The sequence below is a fragment of the Acinonyx jubatus genome, chromosome X, assembly GCF_027475565.1.
Source record: "Acinonyx jubatus isolate Ajub_Pintada_27869175 chromosome X, VMU_Ajub_asm_v1.0, whole genome shotgun sequence".
In the NCBI taxonomy this organism is placed as follows: Eukaryota; Metazoa; Chordata; class Mammalia; order Carnivora; family Felidae; genus Acinonyx; species Acinonyx jubatus.
In genome coordinates, this window is record NC_069389.1 from 69,860,994 (window position 1) to 69,883,907 (window position 22,914).

General features: G+C 35.9%; 1 protein-coding gene across 1 annotated transcript in view; it reads left to right on the top strand.

The window, feature by feature from the left end:
* The window catches only part of DACH2 (dachshund family transcription factor 2), a 775,171-nt gene that overhangs the window by 560,706 nt on the left and 191,551 nt on the right, over window positions 1-22,914 (top strand). The window contains exon 4 of the mRNA XM_053201428.1: window positions 2,647-2,778. Coding sequence (XP_053057403.1) covers window positions 2,647-2,778 — 132 coding nt within the window. The remainder of the gene's footprint in view (window positions 1-2,646; window positions 2,779-22,914) is intronic.

Sequence of the window (22,914 nt, forward strand, 5' to 3'; positions counted from 1 at the left end):
GGGGGAGGGGCAGCAAGAGAGGGCCACATAGAATCTGAAGCAGGCTCTGTGATGTCAGCACAGAGCTCAACATGAGGCTTAAACTCACAAAGTGTGAGATCATGACCTGAACTGAAATCAAAAGTCAGTCGCTTAACTGACTGAGCCACCCAGGCACCCCCTCCTTTTTCTATTTTTTTGAATATAATTTCAGGAGTCATTCTTCAAAATCTGAGTACAATATTAGAAATAAAGTCTATTACATATTAAGCTTGCTTGATTTTTTTTAAATATGAAATTTATTGTCAAATTGGTCTCCATACAACACCCAGTGCTCATCCCAACAGGTGCCCTCCTCAATGCCCTCCCACCCCACATCAGGGATAAATGGTCTTAGAGCCCATTGTTATGGGATTAGTCTTCCCCATATGAGCTCTTTGGTGTGAGGGCTCATTTCTCTGCCCTCTCTGTGCAGGCAGCTCCATTGCTTTTCTGGGTAACCTGCCTCCATATTTCTGACCTTCATAACATTTCATATGCAATCTCTTTTCTCTATTTAGTTGTGGAGTTTGATCTATTATTCTCTGGATTGACTTGGATGTGGACGATATCTAGTTGTAAACATGGGATGAGGTCAGCTCAAGGGTGTCCTACTTTGCCATCTTCCCAATCTATTTCCTCATTAGCTGTTGTTTGAGATACTTCAGTACTTTAGCAAATATATCCAGGTCCCATCAGGAAAGTTGAATTTTGCTTCATATCTCCCTCCAAATACTTGACCTATGACACTTAACTGTGAGACTATTTCCTCATCTTCAAAAGGAAGAGATTGAACTAGGTAGTTCTGAAATGTCTTTGTAATGTTAGCATATTTTGATTCTTTACTACCTTAATATTATTTTCTGAATTTGTTTGCTAATATTTTTTCAACGATATCATAAAGATAGCATTTGGTTGAAAAAATGCATAGATATTGGAACTTTCTATTTTTTCTATGAATTAAAAATATATGGGAACTCTTGCCCATTAATTGTCTTAGTGTCATTGCATAAGACACATTTTATCTGGAATTCTGCCTATAACATATTTTGCTGACTTTTGTTTTTCACAGTACAAATCTATATATTGTTCACAAAAATCTACTACTTGCACTACCAATAATTAAACAACAAATAATTCAATAATTGTCATACTCAGGATCCAGTCTGGATTAATAGAGTAGTTGATGTAAATTCTGGACACTTTTCCTGATACGTCTTGGGTTATGAGGCACTCAGCCCTGGCAGTCCTTTGGTTTATTTAAATCATTCCCATCATATTTTCATCCTAGAGTTACCCTTTGATGGTGGGCAGGTCATTGAAGGCCTGGAATTCTGTAAAGCTAAATATGGCAAGAAAATCTCTGGGATCACCTATATAATGTACAAATGTATATCTTCAATTCTGAAACTAAAGCAATTTCTTTCAGATTATTTCTTTGCCATAATTTATAGATGGGCTAATGTAGTGAAATGTTCACTTCATTTGGAGTTTTCCATGCATTGTAAAGAGTACAGAATGGCAAAATAAAAACTTATTGATTATCCCAATACCTAACACAGTTAGATATTCTAGGCTTTACTTACTTCCCCTTACACCTTTCATAAGGGTAAACCATACCCTTTAGAATCAGATTCTTGTGATGATGGCAGTGATTATCTTTTTACCACAACTAATATATGTCTTATTTTCCTTGATTTGTATTTGCATGGGAGAATAGATTTAATTGAATTCTAAAAGGCTGTGTTTTAGTTTTTTCATTTTTTCAAAATTTTATTTAAATTCTAGTTAATATGCATATGCCTGCAATAAACAGTGTTTTAAATTGGCCAGTTTTTTTTTTCCTTTTTGGCCCATCCACCAGTGCACCAACAGATGGTTAGGAATTTAGGCATTATATACAAATAAGTTGAATTCAGTAGACATTTTGGAGGACATTACTGGAGTATGGCTTGTTCCATTTTTAGTATACATTTTCCTATATATCTTTATGATACTGTCTGGTATAGACTTCCTAAGAGAAACAATTTCAAACTTAAGCACTCAAATTTTCTCTTTGAGTTTTTTATTTCTACCTATTTATACCATTATACAGAGTTTTAAAAATAATTGCTTCATATCAATACAAAAGAATGTAATTATACTACAGGGGGTGGTATACATTCAGAGGTTTCATGCCATGTTTTCATTTATTTGGTCTCTCAATGTAAAAGCATAAGGAAGGCAAAAGGTGGAAAGAGAATCTGAAATAATCCCTCCCCATCTTTCCCCCTCACTTCTAAGATAATTCTCACAGCCAAGTCAGTTCATCCTTTAGCAGAAGTCCCTACAGTAATACTCACTGGAAAATATTTTCATCAAGTATTTCACAGATTTTCTTCTGACAATATTATTTTAGATGGAATTTAATATACATTTAATGATTTTTTTGAGTATTAAACTGTCCATTGTAAGATGAAGTAATAACAGGAGTTGAAAATTACTTTGCTAAAGGATATTATTCATAAATCAGACATGGGTTTTCTTTTGGCTTGTGCTATGCAGAACAGACCTGTTAAACAAATGTATACAGCTTTCAGTTACATTAAGAAATGGTCCCCATTATAAAAGGAATGGTTCTGATTTTAGGTATAACAGCTGCAGCAATGGCTGAGGCAATGAAGCTGCAGAAGATGAAGCTTATGGCAATGAACACTCTTCAGGGAAATGGAAACCAAAATGGGGCTGAATCAGAGCCTGATGATCTTAATTCTAATACAGGTGAGTGTCTTCAGGATTACAAGGCAGGTGAGTCTTACTAAAATATTCTGAGATTGGAGAGAGGAGGGGTGAGGGAGCGAAGAGAGAATCACTTGTATATGTTCATTAAAAGCAGTTATTGCAGAAGGATGCTTAACCCTCTCTCTAACTACTACAGTGAAACTAGAAAACCATTACAGGTTATAATTACATTTCAGGAAACATTCAGTTATCTTCATTTTTTTGGTAGTGGAATTAATTACTAATTTTTATAGTGCTATTTTACCTTCTGCCTGTGAAAGGATGTTCCCTTCAGTTTCAGCCTATGCTTCTTCAGCTTTCTCTAAACAATCTGCCACTTAGAGGCATGTCTGAGAATCCACCTTGGCTCAGTTGCAGTCACTTTAGGTGGAGTGCCACCTCCTTAGCTAAGTAAAGGTGCTGGCATACTTAGGTCATTGGAAGGGGCTAAGGAAAAGAGGTAGAACAAGTAGAAAAAAAAGAAAAAAAGGAAGGAATAGAACAGAAACAGGCCTGCGGAGTCGAATATACCCTCTCTTCTTGCCATTTGTTTTTCCTCCTTTACCATGTGATAATTATACTTTGGTTTTGATCATAATACCACCCCTCTGATCTCTTTTGGAAGTAACTTGGATTTTAACTATCAACATGCATTAACGGATGCATAAATAAATGAATAAGTTTTAATTTTAGTGGAAAATGAGAAAGGGCAACCAAAAATGGTCTTAGGAGCCATAGATTTCCAATCTAACTCTGCAGCTAAATTCAATGTAATGTGATAGACATATTGGTAGCAGTATTATCTCTGTTCTTTTAGGCTCCTAAAAGTGTAAGCATGGTGGAGTTTATTTTGGAGGGGAAAAATGTTAATTAAAGAGGGAAATAATTGACTCAGATCAGTAGGATAAACCTCCTTGACTTTAATATAGCATAGCTCTACTCATCTAAAATTGAAATGATCATGGCGAACTATAGAGTGGGAGTTGTTCTTCAACCAGTTCTCACATTCAGGAATCAATGGAAAAAAAATGCATTCTTTTACTGAATTTGTTTTAGCTGGAAGCAACACATAGATAATACTAAAATTAAAACTAAACAAAGAACAATAACAACACTAAGAAGTTACCAGTTATTATGTACTAAGTATCTCCCATGTTTCTTCTTTAGTTCCAAACATTTTTTATTTAGATATAATTAGCATATAACATTGTGTATGCTTAAAGTGCACGATGTGTTGGTTTCTTATATATTGCAATATAATTAACATGATAGTGTTAACTAACACCTCCATCACGTCACATTATTTTTTGTGTGTGTGGTGAGAAACGGTAAGATCTAGTATCTTAGCAACTTTCAAGTGTATAATACAGTATAGTTAACTATAATCTCAGTGTTGTGCAGAATTTATTCATCTATCTTTTGTGTTACTTAATTCTTACCAAATTTCCAGAAGGAAAAGCATTTTCAATACTCCCATATGCATATCAGGAAACACAGGCACAGTATGTTTCAGCTTTGCTCATATTCAGGAAGATAGAAACTAGCAGAGCTATGTTTCAGTTTCCTGTCCGGTTAAGTCCAAAATCTGCTTTATTCACATTATTCCTCATCTTTAATGCTGTTTTGTATCAGATATTTTACTTTATCAAATTTTTCAGAGAAAAGTTGTTTTTATGATGAGGAGACACTGATAAACTGATAATCAGTTTACTAATCCTAACACCTCTTACCTCATACTAGCTTTCAAATCTTACAGTGTCTTAGAAGTGACCAACATTTGACAGGAAATATCTTCTATATAAAAATTTTTGTACCAATAATAATTACTGGGAGTTCAAGCAGTAATTTCTTCCATGGTTTTCTTAGGTATACCATATTATGAAAAATATTTTGGACAAAAATTTTATGCTGTTCCTTTTTTAACAAGATAACAAAAATATTTTGATAAATATACTGGTAAACTAATTTCTGAATTGATAAGTAGTTAATTTTCCTGACTAAATATAATGTGGCCTACCTCCAAATATCTGTCATTGTGATAAAACAAAGTATTAGGTTCCCATTTATATATAATGTTATACTTGGAGCTATAGAAATGGAATTAGAGTAGTCACTGTGTTTGACCATGCAGAGATTGAAATCTATCTGTATCTTGACGTAATGAAGGTAAGTAGGTATAAAAAATAATGATAATGATAATGATGGTGATGATGATGATGATGATGATGATAGATATTTAAATGAAGAAGTCCCTGAGAATTTCTAAGTCTATAAATGAGCACTGCTGCCATGTGCATACCTGAACACTAGATTCTGTTATTAAGAGGGATCCCCATGGCCATAACTTCCCCATATAGGGGGAAGGGAGAGCAGGAAGACTTCAGCAGTATTTGACACTGAGGACTACAGCAGCTCTCTTTGTCACCACAGACACCCACAGATTTGTCTGCCAAACAACCTCACATTCACTTCAAAAGGTAACCTCACCTGATGGAATTTCACAAAATCAACACTGCCCTGCCCTCCTCATTCCTAGATCTGGAGCTGCCATTGCACTCTCCTAAGGCCAAAGCTGCCACACCTCAGCCAGCCAATGTCTTTGTAGCCACCTGCATATGAAGGTCTTTTCCCACTGAAGTGAGTCCATAAGGTCTGAAAGAGCTGCCTATTGCCTCAAATGTGCAGACAGAAATGCAAACGCATATAGAACATGAAACATCGATAATTATCACCACCAAAGGAACAAAATGGTTTTTCACTAACTGACCCCAAAGACATGGAGATCTATGACTTACCTGACAAATTTGACAAATCCAAATAATAATTACATAATAATTGTTTTATGAAAGCTGAATGATTATAAGACACAATTAAGCAACTCAAAGAAATCAGTAAAACAATACATGAACAAAATGAAGAGTTCAACAAAGAGATAGAAATCAATAAGAGAATCTAGCAGATTCCAATCTGGAATTGAAAGATTCAATATCAGGCATGATCAATCAGAAGGAAGGAACTGTGAACTTGAAGATAGGTCATTTGAAATTTTCCAGTCAGAGAAGAAACAGGAAAAAAGGAAACAAAGGAAAGAAAACCTACAGGATTTATAGAATGTCAGGATTTATTGTTTTTCTTGCACTGATAAATGCATTATTTGAGTCCCAGAGGGAGAAAAGAGAAAGAATGAGGGGAAAAGTTTATTTAAAGAAATAATGAATGAAAAAAAATAAATCTAGGGAAAGAAATTAACATCCAGGTTAATGAAGCTCAAAAATCCTCGGGCTGCTGGGTGACTCAGTCAGTTAAGCATCCAACTCTTGACTTTGGCTCAGGTCATGATTTCACAGTTTGTGAGTTCAAGCCTCATTTCAGGCTCTGTTCTGGCAGTGCAGAGCCTGCTAAGAATTCTGTCTCCCTCTCTCTGAGCCTCATCTGCTCACGATCTCTCTCTGTCTCTTTCTTCCTCTCCCTCCCTCCCTCTCCCTCTCTCTTTTTCAAAAATAAACTTAAAAAATCCTTAAATATTATCGATCCAATGAAGACTACAATGAAACACGTTATAATCAGATTATCAGAGGTCAAGGACTGGGCAAGAATTTTGAAAGTAACAAGGGAAAATCAATTTCTTACATATGAAGAAATCATAAAGTATAAGTGAATTTCTCAGCAGAAACTTTGCAGGACAGAACAGAATAGGATGATATATGTAAAGTAATAAAAACAAATCTCATGCCAAAAATACTGTAACTGGAAACATTGTATTTTAAAAAATATAGAAGTATCCAACTATTTATTTCAGCTCATGTCATGATGTCACAGTTCGTGACTTCAAGCTCCCCATATGACTCTGCACTGACAGTGTGGAGCTTGCTTGGGTGTCTCTCTCTCTCAGACCATCACTCTCTCTCTCTCTATCTCCCTCTCTCAAGATAAATAAATAAATAAATAAATATTTAAAAATAAATAAAAACAAAAAATATAGAAGTAATAAAGTGTTTCCCAAATAAACAAAAACTGAGGGATTTCATCATCACCATTAGAATTGCCTTAAACACATGCGTAAGGGAGTTCCTAAAATTAAAATTAAAACACACTAAACATCAATGTTAAATTATAGAAATGCATAAATATCACTGGTAAAGCTAAATATATAGATAAATGAAGTTTAATGTACTACTGTAATGGTGCATAAATAATTTTTAAACCTAATATAAAATTACAAGATAAAAAATTGTTAATGAATACATGATATAAAAAGAAGCAAACTCTGACTACAGAAAGTATGTGGGAAAGTAAAAGTGGAGAGTTTTTTATGTAATAGAAATTAAATTGTTATTAACTTAAAAATTGAAAGTACATATTTTATACACACATACATTAAACAGAAAGTAAAAAGCTATGATAGATACACAAAAGATAAAGAGAAAAGGATCAAAGAAAATCACTCATAAAACAACCCAACAAATATCAAAGAAAGGTGGCAAGAGAGGAAGAGACGCATAAAACAAGTATAAAACAATAACAACGAAACTATTAACAAAATGGAAAGAGTAAGGCATTACCTATAAATAATTAATTAAATGTAAATGTGTTAAACTCACTAATTAAAAAGCACCAAGTGGCTGAAAGGATTAAAAAAAAAAAGATCCAGCCAAGTGGGATGTATTCTAGGTTTGCAAGTGTGGTTCAATATTAACACAACAATCAATGTGATATATCACATTAACAACCCTGGGTTTGGCATCAGCTGTTCATCCTTTATGGAAGAAGATGAGTGCCCAACATTTGTAGACACCATGTTCCTTACCTGAATGGCCTATACGGCAGTGTGAGTTCCCTGTGGAAGAAGACCTGCACACAAAAATAGTTGTGTGCTTTGTAGAGCAGACCAGGATGGCTCTGATATCCTCAGCAGAGACAAATCCCCTCTGGCAAAGTACCAGATCCACCTTGTTAAAATTGTGCACCCCACCCACGATATTCAAGAGCAGGAGATGTAGTTGACTTTCCTAACACAGAGAAACAGATACAGAGAGTTAGACAAAATGATGTAGAGGAATATTTCTCAGATGAAAGAATAGGACAAAACCACAGCAAGAGATCTTAGTGAAATGGAGGTAAATAATATGTCTGATAGAGAATTTAAAGTAATGATTATAAGAGGAGGGAAAGGGGAAGTGGCAAAGGAGTAGGACGAATCTTGGTTCTTCTAGTCCCATGAACACAACAAGACAACAATCAAATAATTCTAAATACCCCAGAAATCAACCTGAAGACTGACAGAACAAACTCCATATCTACAGGGAGAGAAGAAACCACGTCAAAGAAGGTAGGAAGTACAGAGACATGGTTTCTGGGAGAAACAGGTTGCAAGTGCTGAGAAGGGGCAGGAGCTGTAGTCACAAATAAAGGTGAGATATAACAGAGCATACAGGGGAATGCACAAGGAGAATATTTCCCCAAAGCCATTAGCTGAGAAAAAGAGAGGAATTGATTTTCATGAGTTCTTGTAACCATCAGGGCTTAGAGAATGGAGTTTTAAATGTTAGTGAGCCTGAGTGGCTCAATTGGTTAAGCGTCCAACTGTTGATTTTGACTCAGGTCATGATATCATGGTTCGTGGGACTGAGTCCCATGTCAGGCTCTGCGCTGACAGTGTGGCCTGCTCGGGATTCTCTCTCCTCCTCACTCTCTGCCCCTCCACCAATTATGATCTCTCTTTCTCTCAAAATAAATAAATAAGTTTAAAAAAATCAGTGGACTTTGCTTGGATACAGCCCTGAGGACACTGCCTTATTCCTGGACAGAAAGCAGTCAAACAATCTGTGAGCAGATGGCATGGACATGGTGATATGAAGTAGGCCTGGGAAACATAAGGGGGAGACTATTCCCTCAGTTGAAGTGCATCCCTGAAAGGCAACATTCTAGAAGTCTCTCTGGGAACAAAGAAAGTGGTTAGCTTCATTTCCCTCCCTTGGCCCTCAGCATATAGACAGAGCCACAGACTTGAACCAATTCAATGCCCTCAGTGGCTGCCTAACTTGCTTAGATCAAGTACCACAATCCTTTTCTCTGGACAGAATTCCTCTATCAGTCAAGACTCCCTCAGGGGGCCTTTTCACTAGAAGACTAGCAGAAAACCCTGCCTAAACCATGCCTCCTGACCAGATGTTCTTCAGGACTTCAGTTCTAGTGTAAGTAGTTCAGGATTCATTTCACAAGCATATCAGAGCACACCTAATTAAAACTCTCCACATTCTGGTCCGGGACCAAATATTTCCCATTGCAGTCAAAGAGAGTCTTTACAAACAATTGACTTGAAGGATGGAGCAGCCAAAACATAACAGCAGGGGGAATGCAACACATACCAGAAATACTCCTTAAAGTGCCAGGCCCTAGAAACTATATGTCCTCCTCTTCGCAAAACCATTACTCTCAGGAAAAGGAAACATAATGGGCTTTTCTGAGACAGAGAAGAAGACAGAGACTTAAACAAAATTCCAAGATGGAGGAATTCATCCCAAATGAAAGAAGAAGATAAGGTCGCAGTCAGAGATCTGAGGAAAACAGATATAAGTAACATACTTGATGAAGAATTTAAAACAAAAATCATAAGGATACTCGCTGGGCTTGAGAAAAGAATGGAGACTCAAGGGGATCCCATACCACAGTGATAAAACTGTTAAAAAAGAATCATTTAGGAATGAAAATGCAATAACAGTTTGAAAACAGGCTTGATGCAAAGAACACAAGGCTGGAAGATGTGGTGGTATGAATGATTGTTATAGAAGAGAAAATAATGGAAAATGATGAAGCTGGACAAAAGAAAGAAAAATCATGGAAGACAAGAATAGACTTAGGGAACTCAGTGATTCTATCAAATGTAATAGCATTTATGTTATAGGAATTCCAGAGGAAGAAGAGAGAGACAAAGGGCCAGAAAATTTATGTGAGGAAATAAAAGCTGAAACATCCCTAATTCCCTAATCTGGAGAAGGAAACAGATCCAAATCCAGAAGGATCCAAAATCAACAAAAGTAGACCCACAGCATGGCATATTGTAATTAAATTTGCAAAATATAGTGATAAAGAAAAAGTCTTAAAAGCAACAAGACAAAAGAAGTCATTAACTTACAAGGTAAGGCACATAAGTCTAGCTGGAGATTTCTCAACAGAAACTTGGCAAGCAAGGCAGGAGTGACATAATATATTAAAGTGATAAATAAGAAAAAATCTTCAGCCAAGAATGATCTATACAACAAGGCTATCATTCAGAACAGAAGGAGAGATAAAGGGTTTCCCAGACACACAAAAGCTAAAGGAATTTGTGACCACTAAATAAGTCCTACAGAAATATTAAAGGGGACTCTTATTGGAAAGGAGAAACCAAAAGTGGAAAAAAAATAAAAGAACAGAGGAAATCTCCAGAAATAATGACAAAACAGGTACTAAAATGGCACTAAAAACATCTATCAATAATTACTTTGAATGTAAATGGAATTACTGTTCCAATCAAAAGACACAGTGAATTGGAATGGGTCAAAAAAAAAAACCAAGATGCAACTACATACTGCCCACAAGAGACTGATTTTAGACCTAAAAACACCTGCAGATTGAAAGTGAGGGGAAGAAAAAACATTTACCATGAAAATGGACATCAAAAGAAAGCCAGAGTAGCAATATTTCTATTAGACAAAGTAGACTTCATTTTTTGAAGGTGGTGGGGGGACAAGTGAGTGAGGGACAGAGAGAGAGAGAGAGAGAGAGAGAGAGAGAGAGAGAGAGAGAGAGAGAAAAGTGGGTCTCACCTGAAGTGGGGCTCATGGTCACCCGATATGGGACTCAAACTCATGAACTGTGAGATCATGACATGAGCTGAAGTCAGATGCTTAACTGACAGAGCCACCCAGGCACCCTAGACTTTATTTTTTAAAGAAGTTTATTTACTTATTTTGAGAGAGAGAGAGAGAGAGAGAGAGAGAGAGGCAGAGACAGAGACAGCGAATGAGTGGGGGAAGGGTAGAGAGAAAGATACAATCCCAAGCAGACTGCATGCTGTCAGCACAGAGGTGGTGCTGGATCCTAGGAACCGTGAGATCATGACCTGAGCCTAAGACAAGAGTCAGATGCTTAACCAACTCAGCCATCCAGGTGCCCCCAGACAAACTAGACTTTAAGCCAAAGACTACAACAAGAGAGGAAGAAGGGCATATCATAATTAGATGGACTATCCAACAAGAAGATCTAACAATTGTAAATATTTTGCAACCAACATAGGAACAGACAAATATATAAAACAATAACAAATATAAAGAGAATGATTGATAATAATAAAGTTATCGTAGGGTACTTTAACTTTCCGTTTACTTCAATGGACAGACCATCTAAACAGAAAATCAACAAGGAAATAATGGCTTTGAAGAACACACTGGACTAGGTGGACTTAACAGATATATTCAGAACATTTCATTTTAAAGTAGCAGAATACATTTTCTTTTGAAGTGCACATAGGACTTCTCCATATTAGATCACATACTAGGTCACAAATGAGGCCTCAACAAGTAAAAATAGATACAGATCATATCATGCATATTTTTGACCACAATTCTATGTAACTTGATGTCAACTGCAAGAAAAAAATTAAAAGATCACACAAACATGGAGGCTACACACCATGCTATTAAATAATGAATGTGTCAACCAGGAAATAAAAGAAGAAATTAAAAAAAATACATGTAAATAAATGAAAATGCAAACACAGAGGTCCAAAACTTTTGGGATGCAGCAAGAGTTGTCCTAAGAAGGAGGTTCATAGCAATACAGACATATAGGATATGGATAAATTCCTAGAAAAATATAAACTATGAAGACTGAAATAGGAAGAAATAGAGAACTTAAACAGACTGATAACTAGCAAAGAAATTTAATCAGTAATCAAAAATCACCCAAAAAATAAAGTCCACGGCCAGATGGCTTCAAAGGTGACTTCTACCAAACATTTAAAGAATTAATACCTATTATTCTCAAAATTCAAAAAAAAATAGGAAAGGAAGGAAACTTCCAAATTCATGCTCTGAAGCCAGCATTACCCTAATAACAAAACCAGATAAAGACTGCTGCAAAAGAGAACTATAGGCCAATATCCCTGATGAATGTCTATGCAAATATTCTCAATAAAATACTAGCAAACAAAATCCAATATTACATTAAGAATAATTTCAAAATAGATGAAAACTAAAATGTAAGACTTGAAAAAAGAAAATATAAGAAAAAACCTTCTTAACATTGATCTGGGCAATAATTTTTTTGGTTATGACACCAAAAGCACCAGCAACAAAAGTAAAAACAGACAAATGTGATTTCCCAAAACTAAAAAGCTTCTATACAGCGAACAATCAACAGAGTGAAAAGGCAACCTATGGAGTGGGAGAAAATATTTGTAAACTATATATTTAATGAGGGGTTAAAATTCAAAATATATAAGAAAATCAAACAATTCTATAGCCCAAAGAAACCCCAAATAATTCTGGTAAAAATGGGCAATTTACCTGAATAGTCATTTCTCAAATGAAGACATGCAATCACCAACAGTTATTTGATATGGTGTCCTACTTCACTAATCATCACAGAAATGCAAGTCAAAACCACAAGATACCATCTCATACCTGTTAGAATTGCTATTATCAGAAAGACAAAAAGATGACAAATATTGGCAAGGTTTTGGAGAGAGGGAATTCTTTCACACTGTTGATAAGGCAAATTGGTACGACCATTATGGGAAAGAATATAGTGGTTCTTCAAAAAATTAAAAATAGAGCTACCTTAAGATCTAGCAATCTCACTTCTGGGTATATATCCAAAGAAAATGAAATCAGGACCTCAAGATAATATCTACATTTCTGTGTTCATTGCAGTACTTTTCACAATAACCAAGATATGGAAGCAATTTAAATACCTTTCTAAAGATGAATAGATAAATAAAAGTGTGATATATACTGGAATATTATTCAGCTGTAAAAAATACAAATCCTTCTATTTCCAACAACATAGATGAACCTGGAGGATGTTAAACTAACTGAAAAAAGCTAAATGCAGAAAGTCAAATACTACATGATCTCACTCACATGTGGATTCTAAAATAGTCAAACTCATGGAAGCAGAGAATAGCGGTTACCAGGAGCTGGAGGGTGGGAAAATGAAGAGATGTCAGTCAAGGTATACAATATTTCAGTTATGCAAGATTAATAAGTTTTGGAGATCTAATGTACAACAATGTGAGTATAGTTAACAATATTGTAGACTTGAAATTTGCTAAGATCTTATGTATTCTCACTACAAAAAAAGTAAAAAAAAAAGAAAATGCTGACTATGTTAGGTGATAGGTTAATTCACTTGATTATGGGATTATTTCACAATTTATATGTATATCAAATTATCAAGCATATATCTTATATATTTTTTGTCAATTATACTTCAATAAACATGGGAAGAGTCTGCATAAATGACATCTCTACTCACTGAAAGATAATAATCTACAGTTTTAAAAGTGATCTTTTGCAAATGGAAATTTATATCAAGAATTTTAGATCTGAAATTTGTTTGATAATCCAAGGAGTAGTATGTCCTTGGTGCTTTTTGGGTATCCTACCTCAGGACTTAAATTGTTTGAGATCACACACTGGGCGTGACTTCTCTTGTTTTGATTTCCATGGTTATAACCTTTTGATTTACTTCAGTGCCTTCCAGAAAGGGAAAGAAACAGGTAGATATTGACAAGGGAGCTATCAGTTAACAGCAATTAGGGTCTTGTTACTATTTATGGGCATGGTATTTCTGAATGTTTGTGGTTCAAGTAGAAATGGGAAATCAGACATTCAAACCAAAGGTAAGCTAGGTATTGGAGGATCACTAAGGCTCTATTTACAAGGTAAGTACTAGATCCAAGTCAAGAAAAATCAGTCAGTGAAGTAATAATATTCAATCAAGTGGGTTGTGAAGATATATTTTACAGGAAAACATATTGCATCTTTCATATTATTTGTGTGGTGACCTAGATTCTGAACATTCAATTATGATCTAAGTTGGTTATTTTTAGCTTTGGTTACACAGAATTCCAGTGGTATAGTTGAAGTGACTAACAAATGATAAACATTTCATAAAGGTCCAGTATGTGAGTGCAATGAACAGTGTGGATAATGACCATTAATAAACCACTCCATTAGGGATTAGAGTAATTCTTGAATATGATTATTTACTAAATCAGTTTTCATCCACAATATATAACATTCCAATAATTAAAAAGGCAATACTATGGGAAGAAAAGTAAAAGAATAACTGGCTTTCAAAAGCTTATGATATAGGAGAAGAAATATAAAAATGAATCAATATATAAATGACTATACTCTGAAATGGAATGGATTGAAAACAATGAAAGGAACAAAGTGTTGTGAGAATATAGAGAAAGAGGAAATTTCTTATGAATAAGAGAATCAGAAAGAAATTAAAGTGTAGGATGAAACATTTTAACTGGTCTTTGAAGGATGTGAGAAATGGGAAAATGGATGGCCTTGAATGATGTAAGGAGATTATACAGTGAATTCTCCAGGACATTCATTTTCAAATTGTGGTTCTCAGATCCCTCATCCTTTCTCTAGGAGTTGGATAAGAGTTGTGGATTTGGCTTGAGGAAATATTATGTTTAATAACTGGGAAGTTTTGATTAATTGCATCCTTAGATTAGCTATAAAGCACGTGTTACAGTCTTACTGATTAGTATTTTTAAAATTAAATTTTAGAGTACTAAGTGATTTTAACTAATTAAGTGCCACCCCATCATTCTACATATGATGCTCGGAGGAGAAATGGGCTTAGTTTTGGTGACACAGCTAGATAATGAAAGAGTTGACACTGATCTTTCTGTTACAAAGTTATGCTCTGATGTTTGAAATGATTTTCCAGTATAGTATAAAGAATGTAATGGAATTTCTTTCATTAACATTGAGTCTCAATCAATAAGCCTAGATATGGAGATGTAGCTGATAAATGAGACTGTCCTTAATTTGGCCTGCCCAAAGTTCTATTTACAAGGTAAATCCCAGACCTCTGTTCAGAACGTGACCTGACCTCACGATCTACTGTGGGCAGTACTATTTTGACAATATCTCTTATGGGTTTTCTTTCTTGACAGTATTTTTTTCTTCTAAATTAAGTGTGATGCAGAAAAGAAATTTTTGTAGTTTTGAAATTGGGTCCAATTAATGATGCCTTAAAATATGCTAGACTTGCAAATATTGCAAATAATGGAAAATGATTTAGAAATTTCTATAATTTTTAAAGTATAAGCTCAAGGACTTAGATCTCAGCTCTCAAACCAATCTGACTAAATGCTCTTATTTTTCCCTACTGGGCAGGATTTGTTCTTATAAGGTAAGTTTTTAAATAGAAATAAATACTCTCTCTTCTTCCCACTTATCTGTGGTCATGTGAACATTTTAACTTAGAAAAAGATTTTTTGACACTTATAAACCATTTTAACAGTGATCTATATAACCAGAAAACTCAAAGAAATGAAGTTTTTTTTTAATTTCAAAAAGAGCATGCTCTGTTTTAAATGCCACATTGTGACAAGCTTCTGTTCAGTTTCATCATTGTTATCAGTTGCTAAGTCCTCAGAGATAAAATTAAGGCAGCTGTAAAAACATATAATGTTCAATTAAATTTTTGTGTGTTAATATGTTTATCTGTCTCATCATTTAAAACAAATCATAGGGGCGTCTGGGTGGCTCAGTCGGTTGAGCGTCCGACTTTGGCTCAGGTCACGATCTCGCGGTCCGTGAGTTCAAGCCCCGCGTCAGGCTCTGGGCTGATGGCTCAGAGCCTGGAGCCTGCTTCCGATTCTGTGTCTCCCTCTCTCTCTGCCCCTCCCCCGTTCATGCTCTGTCTCTCTCTGTCCCCAAAATAAATAAATGTTAAAAAAAATTAAAAACAAATCATAATTTATTTTCTCTGCACATTCCTCATAACTTCTTATTCCAATCCCTACATTGCCTGCTTGACTCTTGCCATTTATTTGTGGATATCTTGTCTTTTGTTTGTGGTAGGTTTTGTCAAAATGTGGAATGAAATATCATTGTCTTCATATTTACACTCAACAGGAAAATGTACAGAGATGTAACATTTTCCTAGAGGGTATGAAATCAGCCATTGCAGATTATACTCTTCAAAACACAACTAGGATAGTCATAAAGCACATATTCCATAACAAAATGTAATTTCCAAGTTTACTGACATATCTTGAAATAAGCAGGTCAGGAAGCCTGTATTTAGTTGATATGTTTGAATGTGAGTTAATAGGAATTTTCCTTCTGTTAATTCTTATATCACCTTCTGTTTGGTTAAAATTGGTATTTTTGGATGATTCTGAAAGAGAAGAGATAGAAAAGAGTGAAAATAGAATTAATAACATGAAACTTAAAAAGGAAAAACAAGCATAGACTTTAGAAAATTCTTAGGCAAAAACATTTTCTCTTTTAAAAATAGACCTATAGATTCTTTGATTCAAGATTTTGTTTAATAGCTTCTATAATGGCTGCACCATGACTTTGCATCAGGATTTCACTATGAATAACAATCTGTTCATGTTTCATTTAGCTCCAATGAGAAATTCTGTATTTTATTGTTTTAGGAAATTAGTCTGTGTACTATTGCTCCTGGAGCTTTATAATGAATCACTAAAGGTTATGGCTGTGGGGAGTTTGTGGGAAATATATGCCTGAATTATTATAATTATAGCTGTCAAATCGGAAATATAGTTATACAGCAGCAGGTCTTTTTATTCTTTTACTATAACAAAGACTTTGAGGGTTGCCTATTTAGAAATAAATGGAAGTAGAAATAAATGGAGTATTTTTCAACTACATTGCTTATTTCAGGAAGTGACTTCCTCTGGAGAATCCACAATGATAACCATGTAAATCTTTATCCTCTGAGTCCCTGCTTGCTCTGATTTGTATGTTGGTTTAGCTTCTGAGCAGATGTTGAATATTTTACCTTTTAGAAAATATAACTTATTGTGGAAAGAATCAAAGTATATATGGTTGATTAACCTGCAAAGTTGAATTAGAAAATTCCCAGTTACCTTCATTCTTTATTATCCAAACACCTCATTATATAGGAGCAAAATGTTTCTAGAGAATCAAATGAAGCATGCTTTTTTATTTGATCCTGATTCAAGGAACTGTTTTTGGCTTTTCTCATAGAATTGTAAACTTTAAGCATTCTACCTGTCTTACTTTCATGCCTATCTGACTCTTGATATCATCTCAGGTCATGATCTTGCGGTAGTGATCTCTTGGTCTTGTGATGAAGCCCCATGTGGAGGTGAGCGTGGAGTATGCTTAGGATTCTCTCTCTCTCTCTCTCTCTCTCTCTCTCTCTCTCTCCCTCTCTCTCTCTCCCTCTCCCTCCCTGCCCCCAATTTGCACTCTCTATTTCTCTCTCAAAAATAAATACACTTTTTTAAAAAGAATGTAAGCCAGAATAACCCATTTTTTAAAAGTAATCTCTACACCCTACATGGGGCTCAAACTCACAATCCCAAGATTAAGAGTCACATGCTTTCCCAACTGAGCAAGCCAGGTGCTCCCAGAACCCATTGTAGTTTTAAAGACCCTTCTCAAAACTTATTCCAGGCATAAGCAGCTCTGAGTAATGGAGAATTATTATGTTTACTCTTAATAAATCACATAGCGATTAAGAACTTGTTCTGTCAGTGTTATTAAGGCAGTTTGTATAAAAGCATGTTCAAGTTAAGCCTAAGCATTATCTCTTTTTCACAATGAATAGTTCGAAATGATGTGATCTTTCCTTATAGATCTTATTTTTCCAGCTGTAGTCATTCTGTTTCTTTATTCTTAATACTTTTCTCCCATCCTGCCCCCAAATAGACTATATTTAAAATTTTTTTAATATTTAGATTTGAGAGAGAGAGAGAGAGCGCGCGCACACAAGTGGGGGAGGGGCAGAGAGAGAAGGAGACACAGACTCGGAAGCAGGCTTCAGGCTCTGAGCTGTCACCACAGAACCCAACATGGGGATCAAACTTATGAACTGCAAGATCACGACCTGAACCGAAGTCTGATGCTTAACTGACCGAGCCACCCAGGTGCCTCTCTTTAAAAAATAAATAAATAAATAAGTTTATTTATTTATTTTGAAAGACAGAGTGAGCAGGGAAGGGACTGAGAGAAAGAGAGAGAGAGAGACAGAGAGAGAATTCTAAGCAGGCTCTCAGTGCAGGAGCCCAGAGCCCAATGCAGAGCTCAAACCCACAAACTGTGAGTTCACGACCAGAGCTGAAACCAAGAATCAGATGCCCAACTGACTGAGGCACCCAGGTGCCACCCAATTAGATTATCTTTAGACCAAAGGGCAGAACTCCACGTCTTAAAATTTTTTTTTGAGTATATTCATTTGTTTTGAGAGAGAGAGAGCACACCAGAGGGACAAGGACAGAGAGAGAGAGAGGAGAGAGAATCCCAAGCAGGCTCCACACTATTAGCACAGAGCCTGATATGGTGCTCACACTCACAAACTGTGAGATCATGACCTGAACCAAAATCAAGAGTTGAATGGTCAACCGACTGAGCCCCCAGGTGTCCCTAGAACTCCACTTCTGAGGAAGGATCTATGTAGTGTTGAATTTACTATCTTGGTTCCTACATGTTATGCTCCTTAAGAATTTCTGTGTTTTTATACATTAATTTTAAATATGTATTTCTGCTACAGTTTTGTTCTGTGATTTTGAACAAGTCCCTTTCTATTTTTGTACTGTAATTACAATGAAGGAGTCTGAAATAATCATTATGGTTTTTGAACTCTAATCATCATTCTATGATACTTGAACATCTTTTTTCTGTCCCTATTATCTGCTTGTATTATTTATACTTAATGGATACTCTCCTGAATCCAATGATCTGAAATTCCATCATTTATTTCTTTAACATTTAAAAAAAATAATGTTTATTGTTGAGAGAGAGAGAAGGAGAGAGAGAAAAAGAGAGAGCATAGGTGGGGTAGGGCAGAGAGAGAGGGAGACATAGAAGCGGAAGCAGGCTCCAGGCTCTGAGCTGTCTGCACAGAGCCTGATGCGGGTCTTGAACTCGCTGAAGGCAAGATCATGACCTGAGTCGAAGTCGGACACTTAACTGACTGAGCCACTCAGGTGCCCCCCCCCCAATTTTTAAAAATGTTTATTTATTTTTGAGAGAGAGAGAGAGAGAGAGAGAGAGAGAGAGAGAGAGAGAATGAGTGGGCGAGGGGCAGAGAGAGAGGGAGACAGAATCTGAAGCAGGCTCCAGGCTTTCAGCTGTCAGCATAGAGCTTGACATGGGGCTCGAACCCGCTGAAGGTGAGATCATGATCTGAGCCAAATTCAGACGCTTAACTGACTAAGCCACCCAGGCACCCCATATCATTTATTTCTTATTGTGTCTTACATTTAGCAATGTAACTTCAGATTCTGAACTCATTGTCAGTGTTTTGGTCTAGTGTCACTTGGTTAAAATGTCCTATGTTCGTGTTCAGGACACTGATACAAACGTTTGTCTGCCCTTGGGATCTAGGAGATATTTTGTATCATTGCCCCAAACTGACATTAATCCATGGATGATCATTCTTTGAGTGCTCCTCTCCTGCCTTCTGGGAACTCTCTCTAGCCCTGTGACCTGCCTGGATTTTTCACACTTTATTGATGAGCCAATTGTTTAGATTGGTCTCAGAAACCTTGACAAAGTCAAAATAAATTACATCTATTGCTTCCCCTCTATCCTCAGGCTGTCATTCTGTCAAAGAAGGAGATTAGATTTATCTAACAAGTCTTGATCTTTAGGAAGTTATACTGGGTATTACCCACCATACAGTTCTCTTCAAGGTATTTTCAAATTGATTTGCAGCATCTTCTAGGAAACACATGTTTTCCTTACAGATGAAATGCAAACAGGTGAAAAAAATAAATGCCAACAGGTGAAAAGCAACAGAAAAGGATAATGTAAGCAATAGCTCTTGAACTAGACCAAGAAAAATAAAATTTTAATTCCTTTATCTAAAACCTTTGGAGGAATTATTGTAAATGAGTTGTTATGTATATGTTACTTGGGAGATTGTGTTCATAAATGGTTTTTACAGTAGCTGACTATCGGTATATTTTATTTTTAAAAAGGTCATTTGTAGGGGCGCCTGGGTGACTCAGTCAAGAGTTGGACCCTTGATCAACTGAGCCACCCTGGTGCCCCTGGCGACTGCTAGTCTAATAATTCATGGTACTGTATGAATTTGTCTATTTTAGACATCTTATATAAGTACAATCCTACAAAATGTGACCTCTTAGGTCTGGATTTTTTAACTTGACAAAATGTTTTTATGGCTTTGTAAGTTTCTAATTCTAGTTAATTAACATACATTGTTATATTAGTTTCACGTGTACAATATAGTGATTCAGCAATTATATATGTCACCTGGTGCTCATCATGACAAGTGTTTGACTTAATCCCCATCACCTATTTAACACATCCACTAATCACTCTCTCCTCTGGTAACCATCAGTTTGTTCTCTATAATTTAAAAAAAAATGTTTATTTACTTTTGAGAGAGAGAAGAAAAAAAAATGCATGCGTGTGAGGTAGGGGCAGAGAGGGAGACAGAGGATCTGATACAGGATCTGCCCTTAGAGCAGAAAGCTGAATGCAGGGCTTGAGTCCATGAACCATGGGATCATGACCCAAGCTGAGTGGAAGTCAGATGCTTAACTGACTAAGCCACCCAGGTGCCCCTGTTGTCTATAATTAAGAGTCTGTTTCTTGGTTTGCCTCTATTTCTCTTCTTCCCTTTGCTCATTTGTTTTGCTTCTTAAAGTCCACATATGAGTGAAATCATATGGTATTTGTCTTTCTCTGACTTATTTTGCTTACATTATACTGTCTAGATCTATCCATGTTGTTGCAAATGGCAAGTTTCCTTTCTTATGTCTGAATAATATTGTAGTGTATATGTATATATCACATCCTCTTTATGTATTCATCAGTTGATGGACACTTGGGCTACTTCCATATCTTGATTAGTGTAAATGATCCCGCTATAAATATAGGGGTGCATGTATCCTTTTGAATTAGTGCTTTTTTATTCTTTGGGTAAATACTGAGTAGTGCAATTGCTGGGTCATTGGGTAGTTCTATTTTTAACTTTTTGAGGAACTCCATACTGTTTTCTAGAGTGGCTACACCAATTTGCCTTCTCGCCAACAGTGCAAGAGGGTTCCCTTTTCTCCACATCCTCACCAACACTTCCCTTTTTTTTTCTAAATATAATTTATTGTCAAATTGGTTTCCATTCAACACCCAGTGCTCATCCAAACAAGTGCCCTCCTCAATGCCCATCACCCACTTTCCCCTCTCCACCACCCTCCATCAACCCTCATAAGAGTCTCTTATGGATTGCCTCCCTCCCTCTCTGTAACATTTTTTCTCCTTACCCTCCCCATGGTCTTCTATTAAGTTTCTCAAGATCCACAAATGAGTGAAAACATATGGTATCTTTTTCTGCCTGTCTTATTTCACTTAGCATAATACCCTCCAGTTCCATCCACATTGCTGCAAACGGCCAGATTACATTCTTTCTCATTGCCAAGTAGTATTCCATTGTATATATAAACCATATCTTCTTTATCCATTCGTCAGTTGATGGCCAACAGACACATGAAAAGATGCTCAACACTTCCTGTTCGTTGTGTTCCTTATTGTTGATTTTAGTCATTGTGACAGGGGTGAGGTGATATCTTATTGTAGTTTCGATTTGCATTTCCCTGATAATGAGTGATGTTGAGCTGTGTCTTTTTCATGTGTCTTTTGACCCTCTGGATGTCTTCTTTGGAGAGATGTCTGTTCATGCCTTCTGCCAATTTTCTAATTGGATTGTTTTTTGAGTGTTGAGTTTTATAAGTTCTTTATATGTTTTGGATACTAAACCATTGCCATATATGTCATTTGCAATTGTATTCTTCCATTCTATATATAGGTTGAATTTTAGTTTTGTTTATTGCTTCCTTCACTGTGCAGAAACTTTTTATTTTGATGTAGTCCCAAAATTTTAGTTTTTCTTTTGTTTCCCTTCCCTTAGAAGTATGTCTGGAAAGAAGTTGCTATAGCCAATATCAAATGAATTACCGCTTATTTGTTTTCTAGGAGATTTATGGTTTCAGGTCTCAAGTTTAAGACTAATCCATTTTTAATTTATTTTTGCATATGGTGGAAGAAAGTGGTTCACTTTCTTTCTTTTGCATGGTGCTATCCAGTTTTCCCAACATCATTTGTTGAAAAGACATTTTCAACATCATTTGTTGAAAAGACATTTCCTACCTGCTTTGTTAAAGATTAATTGATCATATAATTGTGGGTTTATTTCTGGGTTTTCTATTCTGTTTCCCTAATCTATGTGTCTATATTTGTGCCAGTATCATGCTGTTTTGATTACCACAACTTTGTAATATAAAGTGTGGAATGATAATGTCTCTACCTTTGGTTTTCTTTTTCAAAATTGCTTTGGCTCTTTAGGGTCTTTTAAGGTTCCATACAAATTTTAGAATTGTTTGTTCTAGTACTGTGAAAAATACTTCTGGTTTTTTGATAGGGATTGCATTAAATGTGTAGACTGCTTTGGGTAGCACAGACATTTTAACAATATTTGTTCTTTCAATCCATGAACATGGAAAGTCTTTCCGTTTATTTGTGTCATCTTCCATTTCTTTTTTTTTAACCTTTTATTTTTATTTTTGAGACAGAGAGAGACAGAGCATGAACGGGGGAGGGGCAGAGAGAGAGGGAGACACAGAATCGGAAGCAGGCTCCAGGCTCCGAGCCATCAGCCCAGAGCCCGACGCGGGGCTTGAACTCATGGACTGCAAGATCGTGACCTGAGTCGAAGTCAGACGCTTAACCGACTGAGCCACCCAGGCTCCCCTGTCATCTTACATTTCTGTCATCAGTATTTTATAGTTATCAGAGTACAGATCTTTCACCTCTATGGTTAGGATTATTCCTATCTATCTTATTATTATTGGTGCCTTTGTAAAAGAGATTGCTTTCT